This window comes from Silurus aristotelis, assembly GCF_946808225.1.
Source record: "Silurus aristotelis genome assembly, chromosome: 2".
Lineage (NCBI taxonomy): Eukaryota > Metazoa > Chordata > Actinopteri > Siluriformes > Siluridae > Silurus > Silurus aristotelis.
This window is the reverse complement of record NC_139575.1, coordinates 18,329,906-18,354,987: the sequence shown is the minus strand read 5'-3', so window position 1 is coordinate 18,354,987 and position 25,082 is coordinate 18,329,906. Positions and strand designations below refer to the sequence as shown.

The 25,082-nt window shown below is 37.8% G+C and overlaps 1 protein-coding gene across 2 annotated transcripts in view; it reads left to right on the top strand.

The window, feature by feature from the left end:
• Positions 1 to 2,198: 2,198 nt before the first annotated feature.
• Positions 2,199 to 25,082, top strand: part of srgap3 (SLIT-ROBO Rho GTPase activating protein 3) — a 119,296-nt gene continuing 96,412 nt past the window's right edge. Inside the window, exon 1 of one of the 2 annotated variants that reach the window (XM_083570729.1) lies at positions 2,199 to 2,860. In XM_083570729.1, coding sequence (XP_083426855.1) covers positions 2,794 to 2,860 — 67 coding nt within the window. In that variant the 5' untranslated portion in view covers positions 2,199 to 2,793. The remainder of the gene's footprint in view (positions 2,861 to 25,082) is intronic. The other variant, XM_083570728.1, reaches the window with a different exon arrangement.

Here is a 25,082-nt window from a genome sequence, read left to right as displayed (position 1 = left end):
AGTATCTTGAAAATAACTTAAATTTTCACAACCAATGACATTTAAACATAAACTTTTAAGTAAGTACATAATTTCCTTAGTCATTTGAGTGGACAGTGTGTGTAATGTTTATTTTATGCAATCAACTATCACTGCTCTATTGAACGGTGTCAACACTCTTGAAAAATAAAACGATGATAATGCTAATATGAAATGTGTAAAATATAGTATAACATATGTTATAGAATTGTTATTATTATTATTATTATTATTATTATTATTATTATTATTATTATTATTATTACTGTTACTGTTATTATTATTACTACTACTACAATTTGAATTCCGGAAATGTTTTGTTTAATGATGCGCCAAATGTTCTCTATAGATGTAAGATCTGGACTGCAGGCAGGCCAATTCAGCACCCGGACTCTTCTACTACAAAGCCATGTTGTTGTAAAAGCTTCTATATGTGGTTTTGCATTGTCCTGCTAAAATACACAAGGCTTTTCCTGAAATAGACGTCGTCTTGAGGGGAGCATATGTTGCTCTAAAACCTTTATATACCTTTCAGCATTCATAGTGCCTTCCAAAACATGCAAGCTGCCAATACTGTATGCACTTATGCACCACATACCATCAGAGAGGCTGGCATTTAAACCAAGCGCTGATAACATGCTTGAAGGTCTCTCTTCTCTTTAGCCTGGAGGACACGGCCTCCATGATTTCCAAGAAGAATGTCAAATTTGGACTTGTCTGACCATAAAACACTTTTCCACATTGAAACAGTCCATTTTAAATGGGCCTTGCCGCAAGGACATGACGCCGCTTCTGGACCATGTTCACATATGGCTTCCTTTTTGCATGATAAAGAGTTTAGTTGGCATCTGCAGATGGCATGGCGGGTTGTGTTTAACGACAGAGGTTTCTGAAAGTATTCCTGGGCCCATTTAGTAATATCAATGACACAATCATGTCGATGAGTGATACAGTGTCTTCTGAGGGCCTGAAGACCACGGGTATCCAACAAAGATCTTTGGCCTTGTCCCTTACGCATCTGAATCTTTTGATGATGTTATGTACTGTAGATGATGAGATTCGCAAAAAGCTGTTGCAATTTGACATTGAGGAACAATGTTTTTAAAGTATTACACAATCTTTTATGCACTCGTTCACAGATTGGAGAGACTCTGCCCATCTTTACTTCTGAGAGACTCTGCCTATCTAAGACATCTCTTTTATAGGTAATCATGTTACAGACCTGATGTCAATTAACTTGATTGGTTGCTAGATGTTCTTCCAGCTAAATATTTTCAAAATTTCTGGCCTTTTTAGCCCTTTGTTGTCCATGTGCCAACTTTTTTGAGACCTGTAGCAGGCATTACATTTAAAATGAGCCTATTTTGTGCATAAATGTGTAGAGTGTATTTCTCGGGTTAAACATGTGTTATGCTCTATATGTTCTATTGTGAATAAAATATTGTCTCATGTCATTTGAAAGTCTTTAGTTTCCATTTTATTCAATTTTTTTTTAAATGTCCCAACATCTCCTGAATTCTGGTTGTACTAGCAACAAGAACAAGAACAACAACGATGAAAACAACCACAACAACAATAATAATAATAATAATAATAATAATAATAATAATAATAATAATAATAATAATAATAACCATAATCGTATAATCATAATCTGCCACTTTTTAACTGCGTTTCCATGCAGTGTGCCTGTAGAATGCAATGACAAGTTCTATCTATCTATCTATCTATCTATCTATCTATCTATCTATCTATCTATCTATCTATCTATCTATCTATCTATCTATCTATCTATCTATCTATCTATCTATCTATCCTAATAATAATAATAATAATTACAAAAAAAGAAGATTTAATATTTATTTTGTATGCTATATGCCAATCGTTGCACCACTTATATTCTATACACGGGTGCCAATACTTTTGGATTGATTGCATAAATGAGATCAAACGACTGAGCTGGAACACGGCGTTACTGCCTTGTACTGTGCACCGTATTTGATGTCTTTGTGCAAGAAAAACCTTCTGTGTTCCTGTCACAATGCGAAGGATCAGGCCAAAACAAACACATTGCTGGAAAGCATCTTTTTTTTGCTTTCTTTCCGAAAGCGATCAGTTCAATGGCCTGAGGCTGCCGCTGATTGGCTGAGAGAGATGGGGGGCGGGCGCTTAGCAGTGGGCGTGGTTTCCAGCGGCGCTCGGCGCGAGTCCATTCTTGTGAGGCTGCAGCAGGAGCGCGAGGCGTGTTTGTTCACGGCGGGCAAGTGAAATGCGTTCGTGCCCTCCACTATCTGGAAATTGCGATCGGTTCTGCAGCATGGCTGCAAGCGACATGCGCCTGTGCATCACTCGGGTCTTTATATGAGCAGTGGAATTTGCGTTGCTTTTGCTACTTTGGATGGCATCCTGAGCGAGGAGGAGCCGCCGTGTGCGTGTGCGCGAGTGTGCGTTAAGAGTGTAAGAGAGTGTGTGTGTGTGTGTGTGTGTGTGTGTGTGTGTGCTTCATTCTCCCAGCTCCTGGGTTTGGCGCTTTAGCTAGCTGAAGGAATGAGAAAAGGCAGGTGTGCAGAAGGGTGAGTTTAAAGCACATTGGACAAAAGAAACTGAAATAATAAAAGAGACTCGGTGTAACAGGCGAGACTTTTTATTAAACTCTTGTAAAAAATCAAAAGAGCAAGCAAACCACTGCAAGCTGTGACAAGGGGCAGAGAGCTTTTGGTGCACCATCTCCCATCTCACGGGATCCTCCGTTAAATATCTCAGGAAGCCATCAAAATGTCATCGCACACGAAATACAAGAAGGACAAGGAGATCATTGGGGAATATGAGACGCAAGTTAAAGGTACGTGTCAGTCGAATTGAAGTTGCACCCACCAGTGTCATTTGCATGGAAAATGGGTTGCGTGATACTGGGAATTTATACGGATATTTGCAAAAATCAGTGATCATGAATTCAATTCGACTCTACATTAATGGTGACTAGGATAATCTCCAGCCTTGATGTGGTGCTCTCTGCATTGAACCTGAACCCGGGTAACGCCTCATCTCTGCTTGCAAATCCGCCACCCCCTACACTTTTCCCCCCTTGTGATTGAAGTGGCACTGCATTTGAATCGCACATCTTAAGCATTGCAAAGAATTGCAATGCAATAGAGTGCAATCGGGCAAACATAAAAACAAATAGAGCAAGATCCAAGTTTTTTTTTATACATATATCTAATGCAAGTAAAGAAAAATCGAGGAGGCTCTGCTTCTTGTGCAGAGGAGCAGTAATGGTGCATACTGGGCTCGCGCTCGCTTCACGAGCACAAAGCTGAACCTCTGACCAAATGTCCATTTTTCTTTGCAAATTGGTGTCGATGAAAGGTTCAGAAGAAGCCCAAGTGAAGGTATTGTTGCTGGGTAGAATGGAGTATTTCAAGCTCCTTCCACACAAATGGGTGGAAAGTGTAGAAAATGGTACTCTCCTTATTGTTTATGCAGCAGACACTGCAATGGGCTGATAGGAAACAAACCTAATAGCCTGTCAACATATACATTCCGTACACACACAAATAGGCTACTGTAGATGGACACACTGAATGTGGAACAGAATTTTCAGTTAATTGTGGTACTGATGACTGTTAAGCCTTGTGGTTTTCTTTTTCCTCAACAAAAACCAAACAACAAAAACCTTAAACCAATTGTGTTTTGCGAAAACACTCAATACACTCCCTAGTTAGCAATTGGAAACCTTAGCTTACTGTCTTAATTTGATACATCTTTTGAAAGCAACAACCTCACTCAATTCAATCACCAATTTTCATTGCTTTCACCAGTTTATATCAGTCCTGAATTTGCTTAGTGCCTGAGCGCCAATCAGCCAACAGCGAATGCACAGTATATTGTCTGTGACAAAGCGACATGGAAATTTAAAATTGTAACACTATTGTTATGTGATGCTATAGACAACAATATGATTTCTATATAACAATAATAGAAAACGAAAAGATTTTTCTCACACGAGAAAACCACATTTTGTAAAGAGCATTAGAATATTATATACAAGGTAAGCAATAAGCGCTACGGATATTGTTTTCATAGTGGTGTGATGTATTCCAACACCAAGCAGAGGGCCATTTTTACTTGGCAACAATAGCAATTATTAATTTATTATTTTGTGAGATCAAATTTTTTAAACCTTTATGATGTAACATGGTGGAACATTAAATCTAGGAAGCTAGTTCTAAAAAGTCGTTCCGTCACCCCACCCTTGCCATGTCACGTTACCAGGAAATCCAGATAGCATAGTCGTGAAGACTTTCCTGTGGCGGAAAGTTCACTGACTGTTACAAAACTCAGACAGCAAGATTATTTCCTTAAATGTTTAATAAACATGTATAAACATCTAGTACATTTCTAAAATAATAACACATATATTGTTTTTGTTGTTGTTAAGTGCCGATTTTCTGTTACTATGAAACGAGTAATGTGTTAGAATGAACATTTTAATATAAACCCAATTGTTTAAGAAAATCTGAACGCTATTGCCTGAGAGGCCTGTTACAGAAAATGATTCAGCACCTTCTACCCAATCAGATTTCAGAATGCAACAACATTATTGAATGATATATCTAAGTTCATTATATATATTTTTTTACATTCCCCTAAACAGTATGCATGCAATACCATTAATATACATTTCATGTGGTCTACAATTACAGTAATGCCCCAAAAAGCAAATTTTATGCTGTACATACTGTTGTTATACTGTTCTTATATTAAATCTACCCCTTTCAGGCAGTATTTAATTACCATATAAAACCATCCTTTAATACAGTTCTGAAAATATGGCCTCTGGTTGCAGCAATTTTCATTCTGCTTGTCTTTGCCAAGGTCTTTTATCTGCCAGGCTCTTTAAGTGTGTGTGGTGGATGCTTTAAGAACAGACCTCATTACATTACATTATATACATTTATATATGCATTATTACATATTTATATATTTATCTAGTTAGTATTTAATTATCTTCCAAAACCATCTTCTAATAAAGTGTTGCCGGCCATTGGAGCAATTCTCAATTCAGCCTTTCTGTTTTGTGAATGAACTAAAACCCAGACAGATCAGAAAAGGGAGCTGACTGCGCTAAAGGCTACACTGCAATACACACTGACTAGACATGTTCTAAGTATTATGAAGCTTTCCAATTGGATTTTAGTGTAAGAAGCATTGGTAAATGACTCTTTTTTTCCCTATGGGACAGCATGCGTGTCAAGGTATAATACACAGGCGGACGTAAACCATGTTCAAAATTGCATTCCTGTTCATGCAAATATGTCTGAAAAATATTTAGTCAATTATATTGTAACAGTGAGACACCCAAAAAAAAAAGACAAAATGTACAGTAAATATGATATTCATATATTTTATTGTTACCATTTTGACAGAAAGTCTCCAGAATCTGCAAAATCAGCTGTGACCATGAGAGTAAAGTTCTGTATTGTAATGCATAAACATAGACAAGGAATACTACTTGTTAGTATGATAGGCAGCATAGGCTGCAGTCAACTGTGCAGGTCAAAAAAGAAGTCTGTTTGTCTCAATAGAGCCCCCTGATGCCAATATCCTTTATGTGGTTAAATGAGGCAGTGTCTTTGACGTCCTCTGATCAACAGAGCCAGGCTGTCATGGGCTACTGACTGCTAAATCAGCATGGCATGGTTGTTTAGAGTTAACTAGAGTAGCAGAACCAAAGAAAAGCAGTCTGAGAGCAGTCTGTAGTTGTGAAAACGACACGTTCTCTTTATGGACATTTCACGCGATATGAAAAACTTTGATTTGTTCGTCAGTTCCTTGCTGTTATGAAGGGACCCCTGTGAATTTCCTTTAGCATTCCTTTGCTTGTTGTTGCCAAGGACTTTCATCTGCCAGGCTCTCATCACCTTCTTTAAACAAGTGTGATGGATGCTTTGAGAACACAGACATCTTTATTTACGTCATATGCTTGAAATGAACAGTTTCTTAATTAAACCAGCAAAATGACAAAATGTGTGATCTATACATCGAAAAATGTTACAAATTTCTATGTTGACTGCAGATAGTAATTCAGCAAAAAGTGCAATATTAGGTTGTACACTTATCGCACCATTAACACTTGTACTGCTGGACCATGTTTCAGTTAGTACTAAAATAATCAAATCTAATTTAAATCCCTCTCTTACATAAAACTACTGAATTGTGGCTGTGCCCAGTACATTACTTTCTTTAAGTAAGGAAAAAGATAGGAGGCATCTTGATTTACACGACTTTCTTTCTAATACCTTCCTATCCCATGCTTGACACGAACAGCTTATTAATATAACACATTGGATTTCAGACGGTCACAGTTTCATCGTACATTCTCTACAAAGGTTTAGAGAGACTGCAGTGGAGCACCTGCTGTGTTCAGCCTTCGAAGTTGGTTTAAATTTCTCAAAGCAGTAGCACCAGTCCAACGAGATCACTGACAATAGGTGTGACATACAGTGCTTCACCTATAATCATTGCACCAGTTCTCCCACATAAACGAGTCAGGTTGCACATGTTAACTGTGGATTTTCTGGAATTAGTTGTGAATAGTATAAGCCATTGAAATGGGGTATATGATGAAGGAGAGTAAAGCCACTGAAGGGGTTGGGGGTCTTCACAATTGCAAAAGTTGATAATGGATAAAAATCATGTACAGGTTGGGAATATCAACCTGCCATGTATGAATGTGAAATGTGTTTGCTAGCCTGGGCAAGTAAAACATCCAATACACTTTCTTTCCTGATGTTTATATAAAGAGTTATATACCGTATTTTCCGGACTATAAGCCGCTTTTTTTTTTTCCACGCTTAAACAACGAAGCGGCTAATATATGGACTTTCCCTGGGTTTTTCCCGGTTTCACAAACTTTATGACAAACTGAGCTCCATAACATTAGGCCGATGAAATTGCCGAACGGGTTCAGGTGAACCAATGAAACTCTTTATATTAAATCAGATGCTCCCCCACTAAATCGGGCCGCACCACATCATAAATATGGATGAGGTTCCTCTGACGTTTGACCTGCCGCTCACTCGGACTGTCATCAGGAAATGCGAATCATTCATCACGCTGAAAACAACCGGGCATGAAAAAACACACTTCACCTGTGTTCTGAGCTGCACGCCATCAGGAGAAAAGCTTCACCGATTGTGATTTTTAAACGCACGATGATGCCAAAAGAAAAACTCCCGAGAGAAATAGTTGTGAAAGGAAGGAGGAAGAGAGTGAACAATTAATTTCTTGGTAGGCTACTGTTTAGATACAAGCCGTGTAACAGACACTGTCTTTCGTTAAAGCCTGTGTAAAGTTCATTAGTTTCAATGTAGGCACCTGTGGCTTATAGACAGGTGCGGCGTATTTATGTTCAAAATAAAAATCTTTGTAAAATTTAGTGGGTGCGGCTTATATTTGTGTGCGCTTGATAGTCCAGAAATTACGGTAATAAAAATGTGTTGCACTTTTATTTTGATTCGTTTTTTTAGCCTTTTGAATACCTGTGTGTTCCTGATTCTAAAAAGATCATTTATCATGTGTAAATGCTAATGAATCCATGTAGTAATCCTTTTTTACAGCCAGATCGCACTTTGGTTGATGTGTGTAATGTAGTTCCTACAGCGTGTCGAATAACCGTGAAGAGCTTCAAACATATCTACATATCAGATGAAATCATTTGGTTTATGAAAGTCAATAAGGAATATTCATCAGATCCAATAAAGCAAATCACACTATCTAATGTGGACTGTTTTAAAGCACAATATTGCAATAAAATAATGAGCAGCAATGTTAGACCCCTTCAATCTTAAATATATGGGGTTTTTTTTACATACAAATTTGTGCTAAATCATTGCCTAATCTCCACTGTTAACATGTCCTTCTCGAAATGGAAGACATCTGTTCTCAGTCTTTCTTTCTGATGGTGGTTTTGTATGTAATGCAACTCTGATAGTACTATTTATCTTCTGCCTGTCAATTAAGTTGCATGCGTTGTTGGGCATATGAACATTAAATTATGCAGTTAGCATCAGTGCTCGCAAATGGTGCACAGTTCCTGCTTAATTAAGCAATGTTCCACATGAGACAGGGGGGAAGATAAGGGAGCAATCTGTTAATGGCAATGCAATGTAGAATCAGGCTCGGCTTTTTTAATCACAGCGTACTGGCCAACCTTAAATGGAGCGAGTTTACTAAACGTGCAGAGTTATACAGAGGCTTTGCGTCTGAAATTAACAAGAAGTATGAGCATGTAAATGTATGAAGTACCGATGTTTCATTTTGTGAGAGCTGATGAGAGTCAGGGACTGTCCTTGGTAAGTGTGAATGAAGGTTTTGCTTGTGTGTGAGCTGTGGTTTTTTCTTACTCCAGCTTATAATGAGATACAGCTTGAAACGACTTATCACACAGAGCGATTGTGGATTTGCTGGGTTTGCATGTGCAAGAGTCAGCAGTAGAGCTCATCGTATCTCGCCTGTCTAAATGATGAAGTATTCCCAACTCTGTTATTCACACAGAGATTCAGCTCTGCAATGCACAGAGATTGAACTGTAACTGCTGAATATATATTTATCACAAAACAGTGCTCTTTAATCATTAATTACCTTCGGCGCTTAAATTTTAACAAAATATTTTGGGAAGCTGGAAGCTTATGTTTTTAAAGGTTGTATAGACACAATCGCTATTGTAATAATGAATGCTTTTCCGCACACGTTAGTGATTCAGCAGCTGGATTTCCTGTCTGTCCTGCTGTAGCAGTTTCTCAGGAATTCTTCAATATACAGGTAGCCAGAACTCTGAGTGGAAGAATCTAATTTGAAGCCATGACAGCATTTCTGCATTGCGACAGTTAGATTTAGTTTAATCAGTGTATACAGTCATTAGCTTAGATTGCTGAAACACTGAGTGAAAAGCTTTGCTTCTGTGTGTTAGTAGTGGAAGATTTAAGGTCATTTAAATCATTTTATAGGCTTGTGCAGCATACATTTTTCTGCTTACTTTTAGCTTTAAATGGAAACAGATTCATGATTTAAGAGGCATCATAAGTTTACATAAATAACTCCATACGATTCTGTTTCTTTCTGTTAAGAATGAAACCAAACATTTTAATTTAATTAAATGCGCTTCTAGACAAAACATTCTAGATTCTTAAGGTTGACGTATATTAAATAAAAAAGAAAAACAATTTGAAGCTTGTGTATAGTTGTTGCTAAAAGCTAGGTCTCTATTTGGTACAATAAACACACAACCCTCTGAGACACTGCATCAACTGCTTTGACACAGGGCAGCTGAACATGCATGGAGAGGAAAACACTACCTTCGGGTTTCCATATGTAAGCTCACAGATGACTGCAGTCGATTAGTTATTGGGACAACTGGTAGACAGAGATGCTTCTTAGCTGTGGATGGTTATAGAATTATCAGATTTACTAACGATGAAGTAAAAAAAATCGTCTCACTAGTGAATAGGGCTGGCCAATTTGCAATGATCAAATCACAGCATCATATTTACAAATATAATTATAATTAAATATCATACATTAAAATATGGATGTAACATACATACATTGTAAATTTCTTATTTTCTTCCCTGTATAAAATAGACATGTTTTTTTTTAGAAATCTCTAGGTTTTTGCAATCTAGTTTATGGATGTGGTGATGGAAGACATGCAGGTAGTTGGTTTGAAAGAGGCAGACGTAGAGGACGGGGGTATGGAGACGGGTGTTCCGCTGTGGCGACCCCTATTGGGAGCAGCCGGAAGAAGAAGAAGAAGAAGTTTTTGCGATCTCATTATACTGATAATATTAGCATATACTCTCATGATCTAGCTGACAAATCTGTGATATTAAGAAAACACCCTCCATGAGGTCAATGGAGATTCTTTTTCAATACATTTTTTTGGTAATACTTTCAGTCAGTAAGGTGGTATAAAGTTTAAAATATAGCTATTTACAAAAAGAAATTGCATTACAAAGTCTTGATTTTAGGATGCATATAGTGTAAAATAAAAATTTTAAGTCTGATGTACGCTTATTTTATAGTCTTGTGATTTATTTTACCCATTTTTGTCCCCACTTGGGAACCCGAGCATCTGACAAACTGCCAAAAAAGGTGCTTAGGATTCACAGCCACAAACATTGCCATGATGTACAGAGAATGGGCTTCCTGGCCAAAAATTTTTCTATTTTGAGGTTAAGGTATACAGGAGATTGACACAATATCACCTAATGTGCTGAGCAGTATTCATTGAAATGCTGGTGGCACAAACAACATACATACACATATACATATATAAGTATTTAAGCACAATTTCGACCATGACGACACTTTGCTTCCATCAGATACATGGATTTGCAGTGCCATTATTTGCAAAACCGTGTGCTTCAGCCATGATTCTTATGATTGACTTATAATTCACAATGTGAATCTAATCACCACTTATTTACATCTTACATCTGATATCTTCTGTAGTACATAATTACCTTAAGGTACACATGCACCACTCAGATAATAATATTACAATGCTTTTCTTTTTATTATTCATAAATTGAATTTTACTGTCCGCTTATGAAATGGAATTCACTTCAACATTTGGGTTTTACATCTTTTGTTTTCCACATTCATTCACATGGAAACACCAAAGGTAAGGAGTTTCTCAGGACTTATAGCCAGCCATGGCAGATTTCATGTTAAAGGCACAATATAAACAATCAATTAAATGTATTATTTTATTGCCAGTTCAGTTACTTGTTTCAAATCTCAACAGTTTATGTTAGTTTCACCTCTGCCTACGCCTTACACTTTCCGCCAGTGTCTCTTAAAAAAAAAGAGTGCTGGATACTGGATATAGACCTACTCTTGAAAAATAATCTGGCAGCATTGTCCGCGTGAACAAAACACACACTTTTTTTTTTTATATAATCTGAAAGGGCTGCCCAGAAAATCAACTTGAGCTCCTGTTTTGAAAATGAGATGTGATTACTCAAACCACTTCAGGTGGTCTAACCACATTTGACAAATAAAGCCCCTCCTAATACGTGATTCACGTGCTTTATAGGTTAATAATTATAAACGTGAGCAAGATGGAAAAATATAATGAAAAGGTTTTTTTTTTTTTCTCGATTCATTAAAAGAATAACTACAAATACAGTCCAATACTGGAAGCTATTATTCAGAAATAATGAGATGATTAAAATATAATTAATATGCACAGATGTAAGATTTCAGTCTGTCTGAAATGTGTAAGTGAATGAATGTGCAAATTTCTGGTCTTCTTCCAAATGTCTTGGACTTTTGGCAACTGCGTGACTGTCGGCTGTTTTATGCAACATGCTTGGATTGTATTTTGCTTCATTCATGGGTCATTTTGGTTTAAATCATCTGCCAAATGATAAATGTAAATGCATGTAAACAGTGATCAGAGCGAATTTGAATCATCCTGCACCATCAGCTATGATGTAACAAATGCAGAAACCTTAACTCCACAAAGTTAGATTTGGAAAAAAAAAATAAGGCACAAAGTCATGACCCTCTGTTACTTTTGCTAAACTTTATGGAGGTGTCATCAGGGAGGAAAAGCCGGAAATCTGATGAGCTAATGGTTTATGAACCCAGCAGATGAGTGCCAGAACATGGGCCTCTCGAGAATTGGGGGTGTGTGTGCCTCACCTCTGTCCAAGCTGTTCAGCTGCTACACAACTTCATTTGCATTTAAATAGAGGGGCTCTGCGTGGAAAATGAGCCAGGCCTTTAGAATTGGACTGGGTTTAGCCTTTGCTCCTTTGCTGCACAGTGAGAGAAGGGCAGGCTTGGAGAGAGCTGCTTCCTGCTTGTCTGCATTCTCCTTTTCATTCTCCTTGTCATATTCAGAGGCAGTGAAAGGACTGCATTATGTAATGGGTCAGGATTTGGCCATGAGCACTGCCGGCCTCCTGCGATCAGTGTTAGAACAGGCAGGGAGGCTCCCCGGCTGGCGGCGCTTCTGCCATTACCAATGTTTTGTGCTTATAGTTGGGGATTTGCCGTTATCTTGGGGACTTTTATATAGCACAGTATTTATTTTTTCATCCAATATACAGATTAATCATCAAACATGGCTTAACTAGGTATTTTAATTTAATATATTCATTATTAGTGAGATCACAGTATATGAGTGTGTAGAGATCTTTTTCTCTAAGCCCACACCAGAGATAAAGGCCCTTTGCTTTTGCTTAATCTGACATAAACTACTCGTGTCTGTGGCCATATGGTGTAGATCACATAGTGATGTTGCCTCTTTGAGCAACTGAGTTCTATTAGATTTTGCCTCTTATTTATCCCCCATTGTTCTTTGTGGTTCTCTGCAGCATGGAAGAGGTCATCTGTGCTTTTGGCATTGTGCCTTGGAGCCGGACAGCCCTTTTTACAACCAGAGCCATGACTGCCTCTCACTGTCGCCTTAATACCTCTAAGCTCCTGAGAGTATACTTGCTTTTTGATTTGCTTGTCTTGCTGTAGGAGCTAAACTTTCTTGTTAGAATTGTTAAATAAATGTTAGTTCCCTGTGCACATATAGAGTAACTATAACATGCTTTTGTGATAGAGGAAAAGTACAGAGCATCTTTCCTGGTCTGTAGTTTATAAAGGGAAGTGTGTTAAAAGAGGTGGTGCCTGAAGGACCTCGTTAAAATGGTACTGTTTTCTTCAGGCCAGGGGAAGGCTGGTTTGCCTTGTTTGCATTTTCTTTTTTCGTTTACTAGCACACAAGACACACTTGGTTCTCCTTGGAGTCATGTAGACCATCAGAATAACTTGAGAGTTTGTAACTTTGTGAATTCGGACTATGATTCACAGCACAGGGGCAGCCAATATGTTTTGTATCTGAACTGGGGAACTCTATTTTTATGTTACAAGAGTTTATTTAATGCAAGTAGATTTTTTATGAAGTCAAGTTGATGCCTCCATGAACAAATCAATCTCACTGTCCTTTCATCTACAGTGTACAATGAGTTTATAAGAATTTTGCTTGTGAAAAGGAAAAACGCCTGCTCCATTCCTGACATCATTTTGAGCTTGTGCATTGACATTAACCATCAGTAGACTTTATGGTACATTTGTATTAAAATAATATAAAATGATCTGTAATTCAAACTCAAGTATTGGACTTGGCTAATTAGGCTTATGGACATCTGAGCCTAGGTTGCATAAAGCAGTATGGTAGTTATTTAACAAAAGAATAATAATAAAAAAATCATAGCAGAGTGTTAAGAATGAAATCTGAACTGTGTAAACATCCACTGTCTTGTGATTGTGTTTTTTTTTTTTTATTGATATTATATGTTATGAATAGAGACACGGTCATTGCTTGATCGTTGAAGCCCCAATATTGCCAAGTTGCCACTATTTAATAACCTGGCAAACCTTGAGCAAGGCACTTGATCCCTCTCTGTTTCAGGGATGGCTGACCGTGTGCTGTTTTTGACAAACTGGGATATGTAAAAAAAAAGAATTTCATTGTGCTGTATCGTGTGTGAGAAATAAACATTTGTTATTTTGTCAGATTTACCAGTCTTTTCAAATCAATGCTCTTTTGTTCTGGTATTCTGTTCGGTAATTATTTAAATAAATAGGAACATGTTCATGTATGACCAAACAGAGCATTGCAAGGGAGGCTGCCATGTAGACAGACTTTATAGGAAGGGCCCTGTAGAACATAGGCTGAAATAGTGGCACAGCATATGATGTTGGTTTCTTACTAGTCCAGGGTTTCATTTGTGTCCTATGTGATTTGTCTCTCAGCCTAGACATCTTGCTGATATGAGATTTGCAGATTAACATTGGCATTTTACCAAATAGTAAATAATTTTTTTAACCAATAAGCATTGGTAAAAAATATTTAGCAAGTCAACACAGTATGAACAAGAGCAACCTACTTTGTTTGTCTGACATGACCAGCCATAGACCTCTTTTGATGTGAGATTGTTGTTTGCTCACCGGTCTGTACTTCAAACAAAACTCTAAAAACTTTTAAAGATTTGATTGTGTGAAGCATTTATCCATTGACTATACTTTGCTCTTGAAAAAATAAACATGTTTGATGTTCAAAAGTGTATAAAAGTGCATGTGCACAGATGTGCAGATATCCAGTCAGACTGTAACCTTACGTGTTTTAAAGCTTGTGGTCGGATAAGAGTACAAAAGAAAGATCTAAGTTCAAAATTAGGTGATTATCATTTTGGTTTTGCTTGTGAATGTGTTCTGTATTAAAGCTTGAATGATTCTATTTCACAAGCAGCTGAATGAAAATGAAACTTTGGATAAATGTACCAGTTAACCAGTACATTGTGACTTAGTGTGAGTGTGTTAAGGTTATCACATTTCTAACTTTAAATTTTCTGAAGATGAATTAAATGACTAGGCCGCTATATTGAAGATGTCTTCAGAGCTGCCCGTTTCATGGCACCCCTAAATAAATAAATACAAATGCATTAGTCCTGCTGCATGCACCTTTTACTCATAAAAGTGAGCTGGTGTTGTTTTTCTCGAAATATCTTTGCAACCCTGAAAAATTGGTGGTAGGTTGGGTGTTGTGGTTGGTGTGGGTTCATGCTGCCTCGTCCCATGGGCCTCTGAGCTGCTTATCCCTGCTTGTTAATAATCCCCAACTGTGGCAGATTTGATACCAAATAATGATGTTTACTGGTTTAGCTGGTGCTTAAAAGCCTGCATATAAACAGTGGCTTTAATCCAGCCATTTGCAGACTTTGTTTCATGCCATTCTCATGCTGTTCTGTTTTGAATTATCAGAATGTGTGCTTCTGGGACAAAAACAGTGATTTTCAGAGTTATGCAGGCCAAATGCAGAGATCAGTGTTTTATAAAGTTCTTTTCACCTGCGAATTTGAAATCGGTTCAACAGGAATGTCATAATTGCCAAGTGACACAATCAGAGTAAGATATAAGATCTCAAAATAGTGCAGACAGGTACCACTAAAATATCATTCCTCAAGAGATAACTGAAGACCACCTAGCATTTTCCTTCTTTTATAACATTTATAATAATTTCTGCTCTATTTTGCATACATATGATCTTGTAGACTGTTATTATTGATTGTTTTAACGATTTACATGAAGCAAGATTTCATAGAGAACCAAAAGCCATAAAAGAAAAACAAAAGCATCTTCATTTTATTTGTCAGTTTGTTTGATGCAATGAAATCTTGAGAATTGAAAGGCATTGAAATAAGGACTGTATGTAAACACACTGAAGCCTTTCATTAAAAAAGGGTTGGTACGGAAAACAAAAGAAAGCATTCTTTTCCTGCTAATGTAATGCAATGGTTACTTTGCAGACTTGCTGATCAGGATTTAGGCTTCCTCTCGAACAGTGTCAGCTCAGCAACAGTGTGTATTGGCAGGCACCATTTTGAAACATAGTAACTGAAACGTACATAGCATGTGCTTGAGCAAGTCGTGTCATCTCACAGTTGTTGTGTTACTAAATTACAAACATACCTTTTGCAGGAATGGCGCTCTAAATGAAGGTATTAAAGGATGCCATGTCACTTTGCATCATGTAGGCTGAGTGAGCTGAGACAGATCACTTGTTTGGGAGATTTGGGAGAGTGTGCATCTGCAGAAGCAGAAATGAGTGTAAGACTGTATTGGGTTGGTCGGCTTTGTGGTTTGATGGCAAGACGGCTTCAGATCTAAGACACACACTGGGCTATGAGTTTTAAAAAAAAAATGTTTTAATACAAATCTTTTGTTCTGACTGTTAATAATGTGGAAATCTTTAATTCTTTGTAGTGTTACTTACAGCTGCCATGTTTTTTTTTTATTATTTGTATTTATTTATTTAGTTCTTTTTCAATTGTATATTAAAATTCTACTAATACTTATAATAATCATAAAATAATAATTATTATTATATGTCTTATGGTTCTTGAGTAATTGATTAATTGGCATGAAGGAACATGCTGTCAACTGACAAACAGCTACTCTGTTTTTTCTGTTTGTATAATTAATTCATTTATTAAAGATATGCTAAAAATAAAATAAACATTACTTAAATAAATAACACCACTCCAAATATGTTAAAGGGCAAAGTCAGTAGTGTAGCTCTTGGTGAAATTTCCATGTTGAAATGTGCTAAGTGTTTGGATGGTCTGTATTCTTGTGCTATGTGTTTTAACGTGATTTTATTGAGTACACACATGCACATACTAAAACAACTGTCTCTGAACTGGGGATTGTCTGCAACCCACCTTTCTACCACCTACTATGTACAATGTCCTAACATGTTTCCTACTGTGTTTTCACAGTAGTTTACACCTCTGCACCACAGTGTCAGTTATTCTTGTGATATTACAGGTGTGAATCACACTTGTCATCTGGATGTGTAAGTAACCTGCCCAGACTATACTACTACTGAGACTTTCAAGACGACCTCAATCACTGAAGACTTTCACTGGTATATCTGCTCTCCTGTAGATCCGATTTTTTCTGCATGTGGTGTACATTTAGCCAAAGTAGCCACTGACAAATATGCTTATTGACAAAGGATATTTGAATTTTGTTCATGGAACTTTTGGCAGAAACATTTTCCTTTATATGATTTAAGAATTGTATATAAAGTTTCTATTTCTTGAATATGCAGTGATTTGGTCTGATGTGAAGTAGAGTTTATTTATGATTTATCATTGGATTATACATGATGCTTTTTAACTGTGTATAGTTCCATTTAATGTCCACCATATAAATAAATTCCTTTGTCCATCTCTCACCAACCTTTCTTTTTAATCTGTCTTTCAGTTACAAAAAAATGCCTTCCACATTACTGAGGAACCAGAAAACTCAAACGTTTCTGTTCTGAAGACTCTCTAATGGTGGAAAATGAACAAACGTTATAAAATATCTCTTCTATTAACATTAAATACAATTATTTTGTGTTTTTCATGTTTACTTTTAGCTTTACATTATGTTGCACATCTGTCCTATAAGTGTAGTGAATTACTAATCACAACAGGGGGTCTAAAAAGTCAGAAACAAAGCAATTACAACCTATGCTCTGCATCTTAGATTATTAGAGGGACAGCGCACGTAGGACGTTTTGGAGACAAGGTGAGGGAGGCTGAGATGGTTTGGACATGTGCAGAGGAGGGACATGGGGTATATCAGTAGGAGAATGCTGAGGATGGAGCCACCAGGAAGGAGGAAAAGAGGAAGGCCAAGGAGGAGGTTCATGGATGTGGTGAGGGAAGACATGCAGGTAGTTGGTTTAAAAGAGGCAGATGTAAAGGACAGGGGGTTATGGAGGCGGATGATCCGCTGTGGCGACCCCTAATGGGAGAAGCCAAAAGAAGAAGAAAAAGAAGTTATACATCTACATCTCCACACTATATCAATTTTCCTACAGCTGTTTTACTTATAGATTTCGCTCAGCAGATTTAGATTTAGCATATATCTCTATGTTCCAATTCATTCCAGACTTTAGAGACATTTTCTGTTTTAAATAATACATATTAAACCAAGCACATTAATAGAAATAATTTGAATTACAATCACCAACATTTTCAGAGCTGCTGTTAGTTAATCAATAATTTTAATTTACAGCACCGTTGTTATTTAGATACAGTTTGTTCCATTACACTAAATATTTCCATTAGCATAATGATGTGTTAATCCATGACTAAATTAGAGAAATTATATAAGGCAGTGTGCTAAAGGTTTGCCTTAGAAATGGTTGTTAGCTCAGCTGTACTGTAGCTGTGCTACATTCTCTCCACCTCCTTGCTGTACTTTGGGCAGTGAGAGTGGGCTAATCTTCATTAATAATTTATGAAGCTATTAGGATATTTTCCCCCAGTCACTGGTAATGTGTGCTGAAGGGAGATAGAGCTAATCTTTGGAAATAGGCTGTTTTGTAGCGTCACTGATTTTATTTTATCTTAGCATATCTCACCTTTCATATTCTAATAAGTTAGAGTATACAAGTAAATTATAGTAGTTTTGAATGAACAAGAACATGGCCAGGACCAATCACCAAACATGGCCACTCTTCCCACCATAACCTCCCAGGTAAGAAAGAATTTAAGGAAACTTAAGGTGAATGAGACAGTTTTTAAAGCTCCCTGTTTTAATCACAACATCTGTTGATCGTACAGGCGTGTGGCTTTGAAACTATAGCCTGAGATCCTTAATTTTTTGTCCACAGAGTGATACCTATTGCACAAGCTTAATAATCAGGATGCAATGTGATTGGCTCTTTGTCTTTTTGTGTAGTGTATGACATACAGGAAAAGGAAAATTAAAACAGTTTACACAAATTAAAGAAAAATGTCTTTTTTTTGGTGATATTTATTGTCAGTAAAATGGCCTTTTACTGTAAATACTGTTCTTGGTGGAATTCAGTGATGAAAGCTGCCAGACTTTTGGCTTGTGAGACTATAAAAAGTTTGGGTCTATCCTACCTTGAGACTTTTGAGGCATTTCTATAGTATGGACTACTTTCATTAGGAGTAGGGTAAGAATTCTATTCTTTGACATCTCACTTTGTTTGACGAGAAGTTCAGATCGAGGCCTGCTGGCTTATCACACTGTGACACTGCAGTTGATTGTTCCGTAGACACTGCATTATGTAGCAAAGAACTGTTCTGCCACTTTTCTAGTTTACTGTACACATCAGTCTGATAGTTATGCTACCTTTAGAAATTCTTTGACAAATCTGTTATGATAGGTTGAAGTAATAAAGAAAAGGGGAAGCGTACCCGACACCAGCAGTGTGAACAGAATAATCTCCATCTCTGTGGCAGCAAGACAAAATAGCTGTGGGTGAACTTCAGGAGTAATAACACATCACCAACTCTGTTTTTCATTCATAAGGCACATGCAGTGTTGGTGTAATCATACCACTTGCTTGGAGAACACATTGATGATATTATGAACTAGGAGGACAACTTGAACCCTATTCATGCAGACCTTTATTTAAGAAGTGCTGTTAATTGTTGTAGCTCTCATTCAGTTCACAGTAATGGCTGTGCAGTTTTTTGCAGCTGTACTCTGGTGCAGGAACCTGGATGATAAAAAGGACTGACTTAGAAAAAATATTAAAAAGATGAAACTAGTGAAGTAAAGCCTAGATTCTCTGTGGACCTTGACAACTCCGCTCATTCATTAAAGAATGTGCAGCTCAGCAGTATAGTCACTGGTTCATTATTCCAGTGTATTAGAATTAGGTACAGGGGCTATTGGTGAACACTAAAAATTTGACTTTGACACTTCATGTTTTAACATTGGAGCACTCTAGTACAATGTATCATACAAAAATGTGGCAAGGAGCATTTGGAAGAATTATGAATTGCACCTAATCTGAATAAAATGCTCCTCCTGCACTGTATCACATTAATAATACACTACATAAACAAAAGTTTGTGGACACATGATAATTAGATTTGTATGTGTTTTTTGTATATTTCATTCCACATTTAGTCCCTATTTGCAGTCATAATAGCCTCCAGTACTGGTGAGCAGGCCTAGGGGTGCAGACAGCATTCCAGTTCATCCCAAAGGTGTTTAGTTGAATTAAGGGCAGTGCTATATGGCAGGCCACTCAAGATCCAGGCCAGCCCATGTGAAACATATCTTCATGGAGCTTGCTTTATGAACATGGGCCTTGTCATGCTGGAACTGGTTTGCATTTTCAATACAATAGGGTGCCTTCAATTATGTTGTAGTAGTTCAGGGATAAACTAAAATATGTCTGAAAACATCAGGCATCTTAATACTTTTGTCCATATAGTATAGCATTCTTCTTCTTTTGCTGTTATAATAAAATCAACTCTGCTGGGAGGGCTTTCAATTTCTACTACATTTTCTCACCCAACATCAGTGGCAAAAAAGCATTACTGATGGATTCACGGCTTTTTGGCAGACGCCCTTATCCAGCGCAACTTACAATTATCTCATTTATACAACTGAGCAGTTGAGGGCCTTTCTCAAGGGCCAAGCAGTGGCACCTTAGTGGTGGTGGGATTTGAACTTACAACCATCTGACTAATGCCTTCTGACTTTATGGACATTACCTCGTGCACAAGGGCATTATCATGATAGAACAGAGACATTGCCATGCAGCATTATACAAAGACATACAAAATGCAAATATTTGCTACAATCTTTGTTTTAACAGTTTGGGGAAGAACTGTATATCTGTTTAATGGTCATGTTTCCATATACCTTTGGCCATAAAGTGTAGGTAATATGAGTTAACTATATTAATATATTTGCTGCATGCATGCACAGGCACACTGCTTGTTCATTCACTTACAGTAGTGTTGTCTGTGCTTAACTGTTTTTCAGTAGTGTTGTCTGTGCTTAACTTTTTTTACAGAGATGCTATTATAATATTAAGGATAATGGGGTTAATGACACTGGATAATTTTACCCTTAGACGTAGGCGTGGCTTTACTATTAGGCTTATTACTTAGTGCACATTATGTGGTTCTGAATGCAGTTTTGAATTCTCTCTCTATGTGTATCTACTTGACACTCACAGCCAAAGAAATGTTCTTCTGCAAGTAGCCTTCAATGGCTATCCAGAATGAAATACCCCCCAAAATGTACAGTTGCTATTTTAAAAATGACAAAAAAATTTACTACACCTGTTTGTACATTCTTACATTTATTTCTTTGTATGTTTTATATCTACATATTAAGACACTTGCTTATACATTATATTATACATGCAGCATTAGAAAACACAAAGCGCTGCAGTGTTGTGGGTGGGAACGTCTCGCTGTCCTCACATCACTCTCTCACTTCTTTACTCACATCACACCAGGCATTTTTTCCTCAGAGAGCACAGCCTGTGTTGCCGTAGAGACAGTCAGCGTGGAGACAGCCATGACTGATGGTTTTGGTGCCAAACGGGCGTGGCTCTTGTTCCCTGATGGGGGTCATGTAACACACAAACAGATATGCTCATGATGCTCCAGTTGCAGAGGGAAAAAGAAGACCAGACAAAAGGCTAGAAATAACACTGCTGCCATGTGTGTGCTTGTGGGTGTGTGTGTGTGTATGTGTGTGTGTGTGTGTGTGTGTGTGTGTGTGTGTGTGTGTGTTGTTACACAGTGGTACTCACTAATTTTAGCCAAGTTTGGGTCATGGTCACTCTGATATAGAGTTTCACAGTCTTATACTTGACTCCTGAAATGGTGTGTGTTTGTGAGTGTGTGTGTTTGTGGCTATTAAGCTGGGTTAAACACTGGAGCAGACAAAATGACTGTAGTCAGCTATTCTATTCTTTTTTTATTCTTAAACCCAAAATAATGAGACCTAGGTATGGAGAGATGGTAAAGGGAGAGAGAGAGAAAGAGAGAGAGAGAATAATCTGTGCTACAGAGATGGCAAGGCCTGACCACAGTCAATTGCACTTAGATAAATCAATAAAATGTGCTGCCTCAGCTTCTCTCTCATCTTACAAAGGGTGCTTCTCATGCCACTTTATTTCATCTGAATACTCTGAGCTTTCAAGTTTCGGTTCAGCTCTTGCTGCAGTAAAGATAAGAGTTTCACAGTTATCAGTCCCTGCTGCCATTTAACATTGGCCATTCTACTAATTGTCTTAAAAACCCTCTACTGCATTTACTTCAGTCGAAGCGCTTTATTTACTTCCAACAAGCTTGGAGACTGGATCTGAGCGAAAAGTCAAAACTAGATTATGACTCAGACGTTAACAGGTGGCGAGTGGTGACTTGCTGTTTGTGTCCTGTTCATGTCCAAAATCAACATTTTGTTTTAGCGAGGCTCTGTAGTGTATTGGGTTAATACTAGAAACAACTATGCCAATCAAAGTCTCCAAAACTGTGGTTCTCCAAGGTGCAAGGTAAAGTTAATGAGCTAATTTCCTTAAACATTTTTACAAACTGTCCCTGTAACTACTAATCCATATTTAAAAAACATATATGAAATAATTTTTAATTTCATTCATTTTCTCCCGCTTATCTGTAATTCGCCCCCGCCTTCGACTGCTGCCCAATCCTCACAGCACCGTTCCTTACGGTCCCTCCTGCAGGTGGTGAGCCCACGGGAAGGCGGCCCCACGTCACTCCGACGTCACGGACCTTGATATTTCCCTCGTAAGGGACCCCCGGAGCATAGAAGGTTAAGGGCCTTGCTCAAGGGCCCACGAGTGGCAGCTTGGCGATACCGGGGCTTGAACCCCAGACCTTCCGATCGGCAACCCAGCGCCTTAACTGCTGGAGCCACCACTCCCCCATTTTTTATTTCAATTATTGTTATTTTTGCTTTACACCATTTCTTTAAACCTGCATTAGACATTTTCACAGTGAAGCATGCTCTGTCATCGTGTCTTTGCGATAAAAGTGTGCACAGTTCTATGTTTTAATCCCACACACTGCTGAATGAATTTTGCTCAATCCTGCCTGCTTTTACAGACACCCTGGATCAATCTTGCTCGCTCCCGCAGTGGTTTTGTAGCTTATCTACTACTAAACTTAAGGAGTTTTTCCAATTTTTTTTGTTGTGGTAGATGCATTTTACTTTGCTATAACAATGAAAATGGGTCATGGCTTTTCTTAGTCTGCATACTTGTTATATTATACATTATAGTTAAATAATGTATGATGTGCGGCCTCTGACATCTGACCTGACTTTAGAATGAACCTGCACTTATGTTAATTATGTAACAATCATTTAAAATAAGCTTAGACCCACGTGATTGCTTGTGAATTATATTAAAATATTATTAACGTTGCCAATGGTCCCCTGGTGGTCTAGTGGTTAAGATGCAGCGCTCCCACCGCTGCGACCCGGGTTCGATTCCCGGTCAGGGAACTATCCCCAGCCACTCTTAGTGCCGGTCCCAAGCCCGGATAAATTGGGGAGGGTTGCGTTAGGAAGGGCATCCAGCGTAAAACATGTGCCAAATCAAACGTGCGGAGGATCCGCTGTGGCGACCCCTAACGGGAGAAGCCGAAAAGAAAGTTTTATTAACGTTGCCAATCCATCCACTAGGCTTATGATATAATGTGTGATTAACCATTGTCCTTTTTTCCCCCCTACCTATTACTGACAGATTATATCAATACATGTAGCTTTACCACATGGCGCACCCAGAAAGGGGTGTGGCCAAAACATTGGAAGCTGTTTATAAGTCAGCTGTAGCTACAATTTCCAGTGCTAAGGCACTTTTTTGCACAATTGAACATTAACAAGGACAAGATTGCTTGCAAAAATGAAGTCAGACTGTAAATAAACATAACATGATAGATGTAATAAGGTTTGTACAGTTGTGCATGTGAGCAAGGTACTTAACCTTTTCTGCGTCACAAATGCCATATCATTGTTGGCCCTACTCTCCTGACACCAACTTCCTAATATGTAAAGAAAGGATCTTCAGTGTGCTGTAATGCTTCTTCTTCTACTACTTCTCCTCGCATGTGCTTTGTGGTAAACTAGTGCACTACACACTAATTCATTTAGTTATATTTAAGGTCATCCAGAACAAAGATGATTTGTTGTTTGAAGTCAAACTGTTAGGACTTTCTTCTTAGCAAAGTTTCAGCTTCTGACAATTCTAATGAATTCACAAACACTTGGTATGGATGCTGTAAAAAAAAAATAATTATCAGGAAGCTTTTTAGACAAATTTTAGTAAGTAGGAAGAGTTTAAGGTCAAGGCCATTTTCTGACCAATTTCAAAACAACTGCATCCTGTATTACACAACTTTCACCTGGTGCTACACTGTGTCGGCTCTGCTCCGAGAATTGAATTTGCTCCTTGAACTGCGAGTGCAGTGGCAATTCTTCAGTATCTAATGGCTGTAATGGAGCAAACACGGATCACTCTGAGCATATTTTCTCCATAATGGAAGTTTCTGTCTCGGTGCAGCGTCAGTAAAAAATTAGGTTATGGAATAGTGATATCATATGACTGCCAGTCAACACTGTAGTCACACTGAGGAACTGATGCCACTAAAAGATTATAATGGCACTTTGTGCTTGTGTGGAACAAATTGTTATTTAAAAAGGGAAACACTAACCTAAGAATCCTTGTCTATTACAACCAGTAAAACACGAATCTGTCGCTTTTGATAGTATTCATAATGATAAGCTCAAGAGCAGAAAATTAAGAGGACTTTCTTGATGTTAAAGATTTCTGCTAAAAGGTTGACTTTTATTCAGTGTAGGAGACATTAATCTTTTTGACTCATTTTAAATGTTTATGGATCTGAAAACGTGCCTGCTCTATTCTCACTTCCTCTTGGTTTTGGGGTAGAAGGTCTACTAATAGATACCCTGGGCCTCGATTGCTGAGCATAATGAGCAAGCGGTAATGGAGCCTGTGGGGGTTGAACACTTTCGGTTTGAGATTAATTGTCTGCAATGTGCACCGTGTAGCCTTCTGTCTAAACACTGCAAAGCTGCTGCAGTGAGGCAGGTACTTGCCTGTGTGTGAGAGAGAGAATGAATGAGAGAGAGAGAGAGAGACTCTGTATGCTCACTGTAGGTGTAGGTAGGTTAACACTGACTATGCAGAAGGAAGATTTTCTTTGATGAAATAACAATATTTAAAAAAGATGACAAATAATAGATTTTGGGACATAGCAGCCTTTCCAGCAAAATAACTTTAGAACATACTCAGCTTGTTATTTAATTTGCTTTTTTATTAAATGTAGTTGTCTGAATGGGTACCTGAAGGTGTTCCATTCAGGATATACTGTATTCCTGCCTCAAATCCACTGTTCCAAACATAGCTTCTTAGCCATTATGACCCTAACCTGAATAAAGAGTTAACTGAATAAAAGATAAAGATCGAGAGAGAGAGAGAGAGAGAGAGAGTGAGAGAGAGGGTTTTATCTAATATAATGTAAATTATTGTTTTATAATGTTTATTTTTGTCTCTTGGAACAACTGGTAATACAGCATTTCGGTTATTCGTTGTAGTGCTGTTTGGAGAAACACAATACTGTAATCTGTAAACTTATACACTTGTGTTTGCTTGTTTCTTAGTTTTAGTTCATTGT